Raw genomic sequence first — 15382 nt, 5'->3', positions numbered from 1 at the left:
GTGTTCAACACGACGCAACTTCAATTTTACACAACACATGATTTAGTCTTATTTAACCAACTTAAACTAAATCCTATAATCATGTTTATCACAGCTTAATCTAGTATAATATAATATAGATATTTATGTATATAATTTACAATTTAGTCATTTTTGTAAGATTACAGCCCCAAATCAAAACATTATATGTATGTATTTAATTGTTCTCAATAACGATAATGATCACAATCACAAAAGTGATGGGACTATCTGGGACATGTTATTTCAAGCAGGTTACATCAGTTGGGGATTGTTATCATTTTGGTTTGATAATTATAACAACAATAAAGATGATGCTGATAATAAGTTACACAAGGGCAAAAAAGACATAAACAGGGTGTGCAAGGTGATTGCAATCATGATTTTGAGTCTTTGAGGAGCAAAGATGTCCAGAAAATTATTAAATTGTTTAAAAACAATTCAAGGAATCTGGAGGAATTTCGGTGTGTAAAGGAGAAGGGAGCCGGGCCTGAGCCATGGGGTGGCCAAGGGTGAAGTCCATCTGGGGATTACTCATCGTCTCATCTGTCATCTGGAATCTATGATTTTATTAATCAATCAGACTTTATTGGTATATAGCTTTTCATACAAAGTCAAATACATTTGAACCTGGTTGTGTTTTGAATGCCATTTTAAATATGATAGATATTGTGGAAATGATTGATTGATGTGATTGATTCCAAATATTCAAACTGAACAGTTTCTTTAAATGACCAGAGGGTTAAGTGGCAGAACTTAAACATTCAAGGAAAGAATAAGGGTCAATCCCCCCAGAAAACTATTAACAAGAGAATAAACAAGCCTTTCATGAATTGAAGCTAAAACCCCTGAAAGAGAAACGAGTTTCTTTCTTGTGCTGCTTCTCTGGTATGTGAGTGAGGTAAGTTTTGCTCTGTGGTGCTAGATTCCCAACTAGATTCAGTAGATTAGAATAGTGGTTGTCAATGCCAAAATATGTCCCCAGTATGTTCCCCCGAGCAAAAACACATCATCTGTGCCAATCTCCTGACGGACCACATGCGTCAGGAGATTGCACCTTCGGAGCTTGCCCTGAGTGGCCTTGGCGAATCACCCGCTTTGCTGCTCTCACCACCTTCCCTGTAACTTCGGATCACACACAAGGGCTGCAAAGTTAACAAAGTTAACAAATGCAGGCAAAGTATGATTGTGGTCCTAGTGGAAAGAGGGATGGAAATACATCGTGACAATTATAACTCATCACTCACTGATGTAGCTGGCCCACATTCTTAATTTCATCATTCAGTCCCACTCATTGCACCCTGGATATGAGCTAAGCTGTATAAGTCTAAGTGACAGGGACATAACACATTGTATTTCAGTGCATCTAAAATGAGTGGAAGAGAGCAAATGTGATACAGGTTTTAATATGACCAGCAGGGCCTTGATGCTCTCATGTGAAAAATATTACATTATTAGAATGAGGTTCAGCTTCAGGGAAATGCTGAGGCAAGTCCACTGGAAGGCTTTCTTCTGCTTGCCTCGAAGTTTTTGTTGTCCTTGATGGTACTTGCTAAAATGTAAGAAACATATTACAACATTTTTAAAAAGCGTTTAGCATCAGAAAGTGTATTGTACTTTATTCTTAAACATGCTGACAGAAAAAAAGTTTAAAAAGTTAAAGAAATTGTGGCATAAAGTATCTATCAAATGCTTACATGGACATATGAATCATAGGAATTAATTAATTCTTTAGCCAAATGGCACACATACCTTTTGTAAATGAGACGGGAAGTTAAAGACAGATGGTTTGACTCCATGTCTCAGCTGGACAATTTGCCCTGTTTTGTCAAAGTCATCTGGCTTGAAGTGCTCACTGCAGAGCAAGGACCTCTTAGTTGCCACAAAACCTTCCCGTTTCACTGCCAGTTCCCATTGTCTCTTCAAACTGCTGTCTTTGGGAAACCTTTGTATATATGTCTATAGTTATCGCGCGTTGTTTCCAGTCGGAAGTATTTTGGTGTTGCACCAGAACCGCTACGACATCACAGCTGCGTCCGGTTTCTATCAGACACTGAAGTCAGATGCTGTTTCATTCCCACTAACCTCCATCAGCAGCTGCCACCGATTATGTGGCGCATTGAGTCAACTACCTGTTGTTTTATAGACATTTAAATTTATCTGATGGTTTAACGTCTAATGTTGGGAACAATGGTGCCATTAAAACGAAGAAAACTAGTCTCTTCGGATACTAGGAACACTGGGACTGACAGCAGAGGCCAGACTAAGTTCCCTCAGGTTGTTTTATTCCTGTTGGTAAGGAAAATGGGAACCAGTCGAAGGGCTTTCCTCTCTCAGCTCGGACGAAGGAAAGGATTTCAGGTGGAGGAGCTGTTCAGGTGAGAGGAGAAAAGGTTCCCATACAGATCAATTACAACATAGAGAAACGAAGTAACAACTTTCTCTTTGGAGAATTAGTTAAATAAAACTTAAATAACAGTGTTAAAGATACAAAGTCAGTCAAAAAAATAAGAAAAATAGCTCCCTGGTGACTATTAAATGTGCTAAATATATTTAGTTCTAATTAAATTGTCGAAAAGCAGAATTTTCATAATAATTATTGTACTTTTCTGTGCTAAAGGGGAACATAAAGTACACTAAAGTATATACATGGTTGTATATGCACTAATTTACATGTTTTATTAGTGAAATATAGTTAACTTTATGAAAACTGATTGAAAAAATGCCACTAATATTAAGGCAATATGACATTAACATGTCCTTATTTCATTAACAGGATGCTCTATCATACTTTTTGCACTTTTTATCCATAAAAATTAAACATACTTTGTCACTTTATGGGTTGAAAAGTGCAGTTAAGAAATATTCTTGTTAAAATAGATAAATAAATAGATAAATTTACCTTATTTTATTGAACTTCATATTTTCTATCTAGAAATGCATGAGAAGTATGCCAATGTCACACTTTTCACACACTTTAAAAATAGTGCTATAATAGACTTGATTGGAATATTTTAAAAGAAAATATTCTTAACGTTAAAGGATACTAAACATTTACTGCTAGAGTGCCACCAAAATAAGACAATATCCTATTAATATATTCTTATTTTATTAATATTCATCATACTCTTCAACCCATTTATATTCATATTGATTAGTAACTCACCAATATGTTTGATATTATTCTCCTTAATGGTCTAAATCTACTTTATTTTTATATTAAATATATTCATATTTTCAACAGTATGTTTCCAGTCAGCTTATAAAAGTTTAGAAAAATATGACATAAGTATGCTAATGTCACATTTTAAGATAACTGTACTAGTACACTTTTATTGGAATATATTTTTAAAAAAATACAGGTTAAGTTAATTATTTGAAATTACATTTCAGCTTAAATTTAAGTGAACTTTTCTACATTTGTGTTTCAAACCTGTAAAGTAAAAACTAAGTTGTTGGTTAGTTACTGTTGAATAGAGATTTGTTATGAATATAAATGTGTGAAAAGTATCATTTATAAGTATTTATTGCATATTGCTTCAATGTTAGTGGCACTTTTTCATTAACATTTAAGTAAAACAAAGTAATTAAAATTTATTTTACAAATTAAACATATAAATTAGAACATACACTGTAATTATACTTTATGTTGTTCCACTTTAGCACACAAAAGTACAATAAATACACCAAAGATTCAGATTTTCTACAAACCAATTACAAGTAAAATATAGTGAACGTAAAACTCGTTGTTCCAAATCAGTAAACTTTAAGTTAACTAAAGATAAGTCTGATGTATGATGAAATTTGACCTACTTTTAACATTTATTTTAGCCTTCAGTCGCATTCATGAGGTTTTCGCTGTCCTTCCACAGTGAACGTGTCACACATGTTATCTGTGAGAACAACTCCGGCGATGAGGTCAGGGCGTGGTTGGACTCGCAGGGCGGAGGCCGAGCGGCGGTACACCTGCTGGACATCAGCTGGTATACAGAGAGCATGCGTGCGGCTCAGCCTGTGGAGATACTGGACAGACATAAACTCCAGGTACAATTAATTTATCTGTAGAAGATACCGTGTGTTGGATTCGGAAGAAATTATTATTCTAACTTTCTTGACATGGACAAGTGGATGGAATCTGATATAAGTGGTGTAAAAAACAACATAACATTAATTCTCTGTTCTGTAAACAAGCCTCTCAGTACTGTTACCTGCACAGTTGAGTCGAGCTAAGGTTGCAGCTCGACCTGGCCCTTTAAGTGTCCCTGTATATGAGCACTGGAGCTGTGTTGCTGAAAGCTTCCTGTGTGGATGCTCTGAGATGCATCTTTAGTGATGTATCCTGGGCTGCAGCTGCTCGCACTGTGGCTCCCCCCTCTCCTGCCTTGACAAAGGAGATTATCCTGTGGTGGAGATGTGTTGGAAATGAAAGCGGACGCCACTGCACCTGCTACTGCTCAGGGCGTGTTCGAGTGTCCTCTTCCAGAACAGGTTCATTGTAAATGTTACTCCAGGTGTGGGGTTCAGTTGAACCTGGTAGGCTATCATACACAGACTGGATCGGGAGACGGTAACAGTCTGAGATGTTATTCCTGGTTACCTTCTGCTGCTCTACAGACTCCATCTTGTCCATCCACACCTGCATGAACCTCCCCCTGGGCAAGAAGCATAGAGCCGAGGCCAGCTCGACCTCTAGCCAAGATGTTGCTGCCACTGTACAGCATCTACCCACTGAGACTGTGTGGGACACCTAACCACCATCTCAGGAAGCTGGTGATCACTCTCCTTATTGCCTCAACTGCAGTTGGCACAGGATAGTGGGCAAGATGGCATGTTGAAACAAGTTACTAACCAAAGTAATCTAAAGCTGTGACACTATGAACTGTATGAAAACCAGTTCAAGACATTCTGCTGCTGCTAACTTCCTCTGTGGGAGATCATAGTAGATGTAGGTTCAGCTGAATTCACCACACAGACGCTGTCTTTAAGTTACTTTAATGGTGATTTTGTCAGATGAGGCTGTGGTTATAAAATCAGGATTTTATTAGAGCAGAGCGAGAGTCTGGGAATGCTTTAAGTGTCTTGATTGGATACTTATAATCAAGACATTCTAAACTTTAGAACATGAACTGAGCACTTGGGTCCATTTGAGCCTTGCTGAGAGTTTGCATGCAGGAGTGATTCAAACCTCAACATCATTTTTGCTGAGACTAACGTGCATTTCAAAAGTCCAATCTTCGTCAGACTAAGACAGAAATTCAGTTTATTTTTAGATTCATGAAGATGTGCTTCGTGAAACATGGCAAGACACCACTGCTGGTTAAAAGTTTGCAGAAAGAGCTTTTGATCATGTCTGGTTTTTGTTGACCCAAAAAAACGAGGTTGAACCTTTTCAGAGAAGCATGGAGGTCTGCAACACACCTGAAAACATCCTGAAGACCGTGAGTTGATACGTAGTCTTTATGGGCCGATCTTCAGTCCCAGTTTCTGACAAAAGAAACAGAAAAATATGCAAATTTAGAACAGCTGGATTGAAACTCACTGTTTTAAACTGGGATTCAATCCTAACTGTATTATCTGGTGTGTTGTTTTTTTTTCCGGTTTAAGAGGCTCAGTTCACACGATTTTGTTCAGACTGACATATTTACATGTGTTTTAAAAGTCCGGTTTTGGTATAAATCTATGTGTGATGCAGAAATCATCCCAAAGTCTGGTTTACGTTAAATCGAGCACCAGCTGGGTGTGTGCAGGCACAATTCAACATGGCACAATCAGACATGAGCTCACGTCATGTTCTTCAGTTAAAAATAAACAGAAAATATGAACATTTTTAACATTTTCATGCACAACGCTGTATTGGACACACAAAATACTATTCATTTGAGTTATTTCATTCATGTTTTAGTCATACTCAGTAGATTTGAGTTTTTATTTGTGTGTTTTAATTCCTCTCGTGTCTCTCAGGAGCCGCAGATAAGTGAATCGGAGGTTGTCGTGTTCTCGGTGCCGAGCTACGCCTGTCAGAGAAGGACCATCCTGGACAACCATAACACCACCCTTACTGTACGTCAGCAAACAGCAACCTCTGACACTTGTTGATAAGTTCATGCCCTTTAAAAGGCCTTTGGGTTTCAGGATGCTTTGTCGCTTCTGGCTGAAAACGCGGAGCTCAGCGAGGAGGACGGGCGAGGTGTGGCGTTCCGCCGGGCTGCCGCCGTGTTGAAAGCGCTCCCCTCCCCGGTGACGAGCATGTCGCAGCTCAGAGGGCTGCCCTGCCTGGGAGATCACTCACTCAGAGTCATCAATGTCAGAGGATATTTCACACAGCCTTCGTTTAGCTGCTCCATCACACCCGAAACAGACTTCATGACCCTGTTTTTATTCCCTGGATCTGCAGGACATTTTGGAGAATGGAGCATCAAGTGAGGTTGAATCAACCAAAGAGTCTGAGCGGTATAAAGCACTAAAGGTAGGCCAGCTCTTTTAAATTCAAAACCTCAAAGCGTCAAGAGAAAAGTCTGAAGGGTCATCGGCTTAATAAAGAGGATAGATTTTTCAAACAATGACAGTTTTTCTGGTATAATATTCATAAAATCTGTAATGATCCTTTAAATGAAATCCTGAATAATCTGCTGTAGTTTATTTTATTTAATGTTCTGTGGCGCTGTTACACCAGGTAAAATTAAATTCAGTTAATTTCAGTTCAGTTTTATTTATATAGCACCAAATTACAACAATTGTCATCTCAAGGCACTTAAATAATATAGTCCAATTCAAGCTAATTGGAATTCAATTCATTGTAATCATAATCCAATGAAATCCAATTGGATTCCTGTGTACGTTGTACATTTGGCGGATAAAGAGGTTCTGATTCTGATTTAGGTAGTTCACAATTTTGTGTGCAGATGTATTTTTAGTTTTTTTAACTTTAAATTCTTCATTTCAAACATAATAATATGTAATAATATGCTAAAAGCCATCATATTAACATGATAAACAAGTAACATCAGACTCCAGGACGGACGTTCTGTGAGCCAAATATTTCCTACTTTACACATAATTTGACTAGTTTTAAATGTGAACGAATCCACAAATGTCAGCAGATTTGTGTGCTCCAGATATTCCACCTGGTGAACTATCCTTAGTGCTACTTCTTTGTAATGTGCAGAGTGGTTTTTGGTTAATTACTTTGTTTTTCCTCTGTTTTTTTTTATCCAAACTTTTGATTTGTTGTTGAGGGATTTTCAGAACTCAGAGCTACTGTTTTTCTGCACTTTTTGGCAACTTGATGACTTACATGATAAGAATCTGACATATAAACAACCTGAACATGATAAACATTTAGCTCTTTGTCCTCAGATCCGGGCTGTTATATCAGATTATTCACAACATGATTATTGTGGTTCTTAAATGACCATAAACTCAGCGACGCAGTGATGTGAGCAGGAAACATTTTCAGGATAATAATATGAAGTATTTAGTGCTCTTTTAAGTCTGTATTTTCTCTGATTTTCTTTCAGGTATTGACGGGTATTTTTGGAGTCGGATCAAAAACAGCCGATCGATGGATCAGAGACGGGATACACGACCTTCATCAGTTACGAGCTTCAGAACAAACACTCAATCGATTGCAGCAGGCAGGTGTGTGTTTGCATGATTCATTTTACAGTTTTTTATCCCTCCGTGACTCAGATCTGATTTTTTTTTTCTACATTTTAAACCCAAATAATGATGTTCAGGTCGACTTTACTGATGAGGTTTACCTTTACTGTTCAGACTGAAGATTTTGTCCCATGAAAAGCTCTAACATACCCCAGCAGGTAGAGCTAAATGTACCTCTCGGTTCATCATAATCAGCTGTACTAGAGCTGTGTAGATGTTTCTCACATCAAGCAACAAAAGCTGAATTTCCACCAATAAATACCCACAAGTTAAACAGCCTGAACAGCCTGAAGCTGAGCTAAAGCCCTGGGTGGGTCTTTTGCATTTCCACTGTGGTTAGAGGTCTTATGTAGATTAGGAAAACAAATGGTCTATTTTGGTCTACTTTCTTACATTTTACCCTAAAAGTTCTCCCCACCATCTACAGTACCCTTAAAGGAGCCCTCTAAGCTGTTACAGCAGTTTATTAACATCCAAATGTATTAAAGCCTCTATCTTATCATTAGAATGCTGATTTTATTGTAAAATTGTTCAGTTTCCTTCAAGAGAGTTATTTTGAACAGCTGAAAAAATAGCTTGATTTTATTAAAGAGAGTTATATTTTGCAGATTAAAGACAAACTAGTTGTTTTCCATCCTCTGCAATACTTTTAAATACGCATTATGGGTCATTACAGCAGTTTTGTGCCTGTCACAAATGTGATTAAGGCTCCCAACTAGATACCAAACTCTTATTCAGAGTGAAATGACCTGGAAGTTTCTGAGTAGAAGCCAAGATAAGAGCTGTTTGAGTTCTCCAAATGCTAAGGAAAGGAGCTCAGATGCTTCCTTAATTTATCTCCTTTTGCACATCCAGCCATCTTTCTTTAACCCCACGAGGTCCAGGAAAAGAACTTAGGAGCCTAACTGGACAGCCTAACTCCTCAGCTGTATTAGATCAACATTGGTCCATGATACACACTTTTAATGAGGTTTGGGATGTTTTCCTTTTTGTGTTAGAACATAACCACAGTGAAACTGTCAAAGATGAAAGTTTTTGAACGCAGCTGCCTCCCTCTGCCCCACAGATCAAACCAACCAACAAACAAGGAAGTGAGCCAATTTGTCCATGTTACAAAATTCTGTGGGGGGTTTTATATTTGTATCTTAGAGCATTACCTCTGAGAAAACTATTCCCGCCTGACAGGTTAAAGTTAACATATTTTATAAGCTATTGTGGATGTTATTCCTGAGATGACTGAGACAGAAAGGTGGAAATAAAACTCTGGGGATACTCAGTCAGAAGTGTCCAGCTCTGCAGGCCTCATCCCAAAGGTTCAGGGCAGTTTCAAAAGTACTTCCTCCCAGAGAGCGGTGTTTTTAGGGCTGAAATTTCTCCCCGACTTTCGTTTTAGCCCCTTGGTCAAACTTGTTTACGGTGTGTGTTGGACTCCTACAGGGCTGCCCCTCGTCACCGATCCTGTTTGTGGTTTTCATGGACAGGATCTGGAGATGTAGTCCGGGAGAGGAGGAAGTCTGGTTTGGAAACATCAGGGTTACATCTCTGCTTTTTGCAGATGATGTGGTTCTGTTGGCTTCTTCAAGCCATGACCCAGACCTTCTGTTTACAGCTGAGTGTGAAGCAGCCGGAAAAGATGGAGTGCTCCCTCCAGGTCAGGGATGAGTCTTTGGCCCAGGTGGAGGAGTTTAAGTATTTCTGGATCTTGTTCTCAGTGATGGTGAGATGGACAGACGGATTGGGGCTTCGTCAGCAGTAAGGAGGGCGCTGCTCCGGTCCGATGTGGTGAAGAGGGAGCTGAACAGGAAGGAGAAGTTTTCAGTTTACTGCTCCATCTCTGTTCCGACCCTTACCTATGGTCACAGATCTGGGTAGTGACCCAAAGAATGAGGTCGTGGATACAAGCTGCTGAAATGTATTTCCTTCCGAGGGGGGCTGGGCTCAGGCTTAGAGACAGGGGGAGGAGCTCCACCATCCGGAGGGAGCTCGGTGTAGAGCCGCTGCTCCTCCACATAGAAAGGAGTCAGCTGAGGTGGTTCATGTTTGGATGCCTCCTGGTCGCCTCCCTTTGGAGGTTTTTCAGGTACGTCCAACTGGGAGGAGGCCCAGAGGCAGACTCAGAACTCACTGGAGGGATTATATATCCCATCTGAAACTGGAAATGCCTCGGGATCCCCCAGGACGAGCTTGAGAGTGTTGCTGGGGAGAGGGATGTCTAGGTTTTCCTCCTAGACCCGTTGCCTCTGCGACCCAACCTCTGATCTGAGCTAATTAATCAGTTCTGAACTGTGTTAAAAATATAATACATTTAATGCCTACTGTGACGAGTGAAGGAGCTCATATGTGAACGATGATTTACTGTAAAACCGACCAGAGACGCATAAAATGTAACTGATTTGCCGAAACTGACCTCCGGTACGGACAGGGAAGCTAGAGAAACCGATTTATGACCACACAACAACACGAGAATGCTCCACTTTTTAAATGGGAACCAGAGCAGAATTTTTGGCGCTAAATCCAGAAAATAGAGGAGATTTAATTACTCTTTTTAATTAGCTCTGTTTTTAGAAGTAGTGTCACTCTGGCTGATGGTTCACATAAGAAAGGTGAGATGACTTTTATTGGTAAATTTCACCTGTTCGTAAATAAAATCTGTCTTAAGCTCAGTCTTAATGAGAGATTTCCTCAGATAATGACAGAACAGGATCACCATCTCTGCAGAGGAAGCAGAGTTTTCCTCTTTCCTTGTTGAACACATTGTAATGACCATGATGTTGATGAGTAGTTTGTCATCTTACAGGTCTGGAGCACTATGATGACATCAACCAGCCAGTCACTAAAGCAGAGGCTGACACCATCAGGGGCATTGTGGAGAAAGCTGTGACCTCGGTGCTACCAGGAGCTGAGATTGTTCTGACCGGAGGATTCAGGAGGTAAAAGGTCAAACATCCACTCACGGTGACTGTTATGAGTCAAAAATGAATAATTAAAACTTTTCTCATAAACTTATGTGAGATTAAAGTTGTATCTGAGGAGATTAGAAAAGATTTTAAACTTTTGTGCTGCAGTAGGATAAAAAAGTGATGTCTGAAGTTTTTTTTCCCAGAGGAAAGGTAACGGGTCATGATGTTGATTTCCTGATAACACACCCAGAGGAGGGCAGGGAGGTGGGACTGATGTCCAAAGTGGTCTCCTGGCTGGAGTCGAAGGTAACTTTTCAGTCAGAATCAAAATCAGAATCAGAAACGGCTTAATTGACCAGGTATATTCACACAAAGAAGGACATTGACTCATACATACAAACGTTGTTCTTACATTCACAACTTTAGCCTATCTCTAGACCCCACAACACACAGCTTTTTCCAAGCTGAATACAACTCTAATGAACCTAATATGTAAACAGAAAGATTGGATGTATCTAACTAACTGAGTCCAAATCCCGGACAAGCCCCCAGTTAATGTTAAACCTAGCAAAGAGGATACAAGCATCAGGGTTAATATAGGTTAAAACCAAAAAGACAACAAGCCAATGCAACCTGGACTGGTTTATAGGGCAGGCTCATCTGATTGGTCGTTGGTCTGCCAGCCTTTGCCCTGCCATGGCGGCCTCAGAACGTCGGGTCCAGCCTGAGGGTTTGAGTTTAGTTTGTTTTGTTAAAAAGGTGGGATTTCCATAAATTAAAGGCAAAGTCGTTTTTCGTGCGACTCCTCAAAAACAGGAATAAAGCGTTCTCATGCACAGAGCAGGAGTGCTAATCGTCATGCAATTTACAAATGGAGGAATTATAACATTACTTCTAATAATATGTCCAAATACTGAAGAAACTGTGCTCATGTTTCTTGTGTTCACTTTTGGTTGGACACAGAAATGTTTCAAAAGATTCAGGGAAATATTAAAAGCCGTCTTTGTACAGCCAAAGTGTAAATGAGTAAGTTTTATTTACTTTTCAAGAACATATGTCACAAAGTGCTTCACAAAAAGTGAAATAAAATCAATAAAAAGAAGATAATAAAAAGAATGGATAATCATTTCCATCTTTGCTAGGGATACAACAAACCTGATTTTGATGTATTCCAAAGCTGATAAAAAACATGAATGAACCAGACTGATCAAGGTTCAAATCCTGGCTCACGAAAAAAATTTCGATCACATAAAGTAGGTTTGACTGACTTTGTTTCACCTTTGGAGCAGAAATAAGACACTATGTTTTATCTGTTTAGCTGAAGAAAGGTGTCTGCCATCCAGTCTCGTATGGACTTCATGCAGCTCAGAAATAACATGAAGCTTAAAAGAAACATATGGCTAAATATCATCTGCATAGAAATGGCAGGAAACAACTTTAATTGTTCTATACTACCCAAAAGAAGGAAGTATACAGCAAACAGCACTGGGCCCAGAACAGAACCTTGGAGAAAGCCTACAGACAAAGGATCAATTAGCCCCAATCAAAACAACTTGAAATTACAAATGTTTATTGAGAAAAACCTTTCGGAAAGTTATGAAGAGAACCACTTAAGACAAGCTCCTGATATACCCTGAGCCTATCAACCAACAGTGTAATCTTTCTTACAGGATTTATTGTTGTACCAGAAAACAACAAGAAACTCTTACCTGGAGTCCAACGATGGTCCCGGTCGCCCCGCCTCCAACATGGACCGCTTTGAGAGATGTTTATCCATCTTTAAACTGTCCAAGAAGGAAGAACCAGGAGCTGAAGATCTGCAGACGGTGACAGAAAACAAACTCGGTCGACATGATCACAGATTGTGGCGGGCAGTGAGAGTGGACCTGGTGGTTTCACCCTTCTGTCAGTTTGCTTTTGCTCTGTTGGGCTGGACAGGATCCAAGGTGAGCCCTTTATATATCCTTCTTTAGGCTCTCAAACAGCTTCCTTTCACATTTCTGATGTTTACACTGATGTAATGTTCTCTGAAGTTGTTTGAGAGGGAGCTGCGGCGGTGGGCGGGGCATGAGAGGGGCATGTCGCTGAGCAGCCATGCTCTGTACGACAACAACCAGGTGAGCAGAATGATTCCTGAGTGGATGAATGTTTCATAAGAAAGTCACACTTCTGCCTTAGTGTCTGAGTGCTGTTTGTTTCCTGTCAAAAAAAAAGTTTTACAATGGCGACTTCAGGTGCCTGTTAGGTTTCCTCCCGCTGAGAGAGAAGGCGAGTCGAGTGTGCAAACTGGGAATTAAAATTTCTGTTTATTTGTTTATTTATAACAGATTCTTATGTCATGAAAGCGGCAGAAAGAATAAATCTGTGAAAGGATAAAATGAATGAGTGAGTGAAAATATAAAGACAACAAAATATATTGTTGATTGTCAATTTGTTCGTCATTTTATTCCCGATTACATTTGTTCATGTACTCTTACTTTACTTTGCTGAAAGTACTGACAACCGTGTGCTGAAAAGCTAACTGGGCTAGCAAAGAGGTTGCCAGGCTTTCCCTGATTCCAACTTCTGTGTTTTAAAAACAGTTAAGGTACAATATTTATTCCAGTGTTGATATTTGTTTGTCTCACAGAGTAGATATCTGAGGGTTTCATCAGAGGAGGAGATATTTGCTCATCTTGGTCTGGACTACATTCCTCCATCAGAGAGAAACGCCTGAGAAGTTCCTGCAGGAAACCCTAAAATAAGCTCAAAAGAACATGTGAGGGCTTTTAGCTGCAGGCAGCAGAGTGGAAGTGAACGCAGGGATCTGTTGTTTCAGGTACCAGAAGCTTACATCTGTTTAAGAACGCAGTCTGCAGCATCTGTGACCACAGTGGATGTGTTAAAGGAATCAAAGATGGCGTCCTCCTTTGTGAATTCCAAACATCTAGTTTTCTTTTATGCACATTAGTGGTTACAACCCATAAACTTTACATGGTAAGGGGCTTTTTATCTCCCAAAGAGCACCTTGTACTCGCAGTACTTCAGTAAAGAATTATGTTTGGGTACGTGTTCGGGGATGTAAAAACTAGCTGCTGTGTTGTTTGACATTTCAGCTGCTGAGCGTTTCTTATCTGGTGCTCCTTTCCAAATCTGCTGAACAGACGTAAACATTTCAGTGTCGATCCTCAGTCATCCAGGTCATGGTGATCCTCAGAGCTTGAATATGAGCAACTGGACTTCTTTTTCTTGATTCTCGAAGATGTTTCTGTGATGGTTTGTGGGTTTTTTTGTTTGAGTTATGTGAATTTTTAGGTGTCACTGAGACATTTTCTGGTTATTATCTTGTAGCGTGGAGCTTTAATCTTTGTGTCCTGTTTGGTTTTTATGTCTTTAGATCCAGTTTGTTTTCTTGTTTGTGCCTCATTTGTATTTTTCATTCTTATTTTCTGGAATTTTAGTTGTTGGCTCAGTTTAGTTTTCTTGTTATTTTACCTGGATTCCCTCAGTTGTCTTAGGTAATGTTACTTCTTATTTAATGTTGTCTATCGAGTATTCAACCACATTTGGGTTTCCTCTTCATCCTGTTAGTTATCCAGTCTTTTGGTTGTTAGTTTATGTCCTCAAGTAATCGTCTATCTGTCACAACTGATGAGGTTTGGTTCGTGGCGTGGTGGAGATGGTACCCGGATGCAGATATTTCAAAATAAAACTTGATTTATTTAAAAGGAACAACAAAAGGAATACAAGAAGAATAACTATGAAAAACAAACAAAACCTGACTGTGGCTGTGAAAAACATGAGGAAAAACCTGACAATACATAAATGACGGTGACATTAATGATGGTGAGGATTTCGCACTGTGCATGGGGGAACCTGGAAACTAAATAGGGAGGTGATTAGTGATGGAGTGCAGCTGAAAGCACAGGGGAAGTAAGTGAACTAATGATCAAGCGTGACAGGGCAAGGGAAACCAAAGTAAAACATGACAAACCAAGACCTAAAAACATAACAAAAAACCCCAATGTGATACTATCTGCAAGCGGCTCTCTGAGCTGCGTTTAGGTCCTTTACAACCTCCATAATCCACCAATCTTAACAGTTTTCGCCTCTCAACTGAAAGGCTTCTTCAGTTCTGAACTGAGTGAGAGGTGAAGCGTCTTCAAAAATTAAGAAAAACTAGTCCAGTTACCCTTATTCAAGCTCTTCTTCATGTGTTTGTCGTATTAAACCGATCAACCAGGAAAGTAAACACTGACGTATGAAACATAAAGGAAACAACCTGGTTCCAGTGGAAGTAAAAGTGCTTTTTACCTTTGATTGGAATTACAGAACTGGTATCAACAGTACTGTGATCCTAATACTACCTGTACAATATTGGTGTGTTTTATTAAGAATTATATTGTGTAATAAAGTTTTATTATGAACACTGTGGATCTTCTGGTGACACCAAACCATGAGACTCATCCATGGTTTTCATGAAAAAGGTTAAGAATATCTGGAGTTGGCCTGAACGGTGCAAGCACCGCTAAAAATATCAGTGAAAAAGCCAAAATCTCAAAATTTTACCACTGATGTGTCATGTTTGATTTTTGTTCTTTTCTCATTTGTTTTTAAATCAGTAATTAAATGCAATTAAAAAAAATCTTAAAAACTATTTTAAAGAAGAAGTTTTTATGAAACGGTTCACTTGAAATGTACTGAACCAGATGTAAGTTAGAGAAAAATTTATATAAAAGGCTTCAATGGTTTCTAAACTGAAAGGTTTAGAAATTATGCAGCTATAGAAAGTACACAACATAACAGATTATTTAAATTTTTTTTCC

General features: G+C 39.1%; 1 protein-coding gene across 1 annotated transcript; it reads left to right on the top strand.

Annotated features, from left to right (window-relative positions):
* Positions 1–2047: 2047 nt before the first annotated feature.
* Positions 2048–15123, top strand: polm (polymerase (DNA directed), mu). Its single transcript, XM_072372169.1, has 11 exons — positions 2048–2396; positions 3891–4062; positions 5980–6078; positions 6151–6321; positions 6413–6484; positions 7536–7656; positions 10475–10607; positions 10781–10883; positions 12248–12523; positions 12611–12694; positions 13207–15123. Exons 1-11 carry the CDS (start codon positions 2197–2199, stop codon positions 13291–13293), a joined length of 1518 nt encoding a protein of 505 aa, XP_072228270.1. The 5' UTR covers positions 2048–2196; the 3' UTR covers positions 13294–15123.
* The last annotated feature ends 259 nt before the right edge of the window (positions 15124–15382 follow it).

The sequence above is a fragment of the Leuresthes tenuis genome, unplaced genomic scaffold (assembly GCF_036924035.1).
Source record: "Leuresthes tenuis unplaced genomic scaffold, fLeuTen1.0.hap1 SCAF_19, whole genome shotgun sequence".
Lineage (NCBI taxonomy): Eukaryota > Metazoa > Chordata > Actinopteri > Atheriniformes > Atherinopsidae > Leuresthes > Leuresthes tenuis.
The sequence above is the reverse complement of the archived record's forward strand: the minus strand, read 5'-3'. Positions and strand labels throughout refer to the sequence as shown.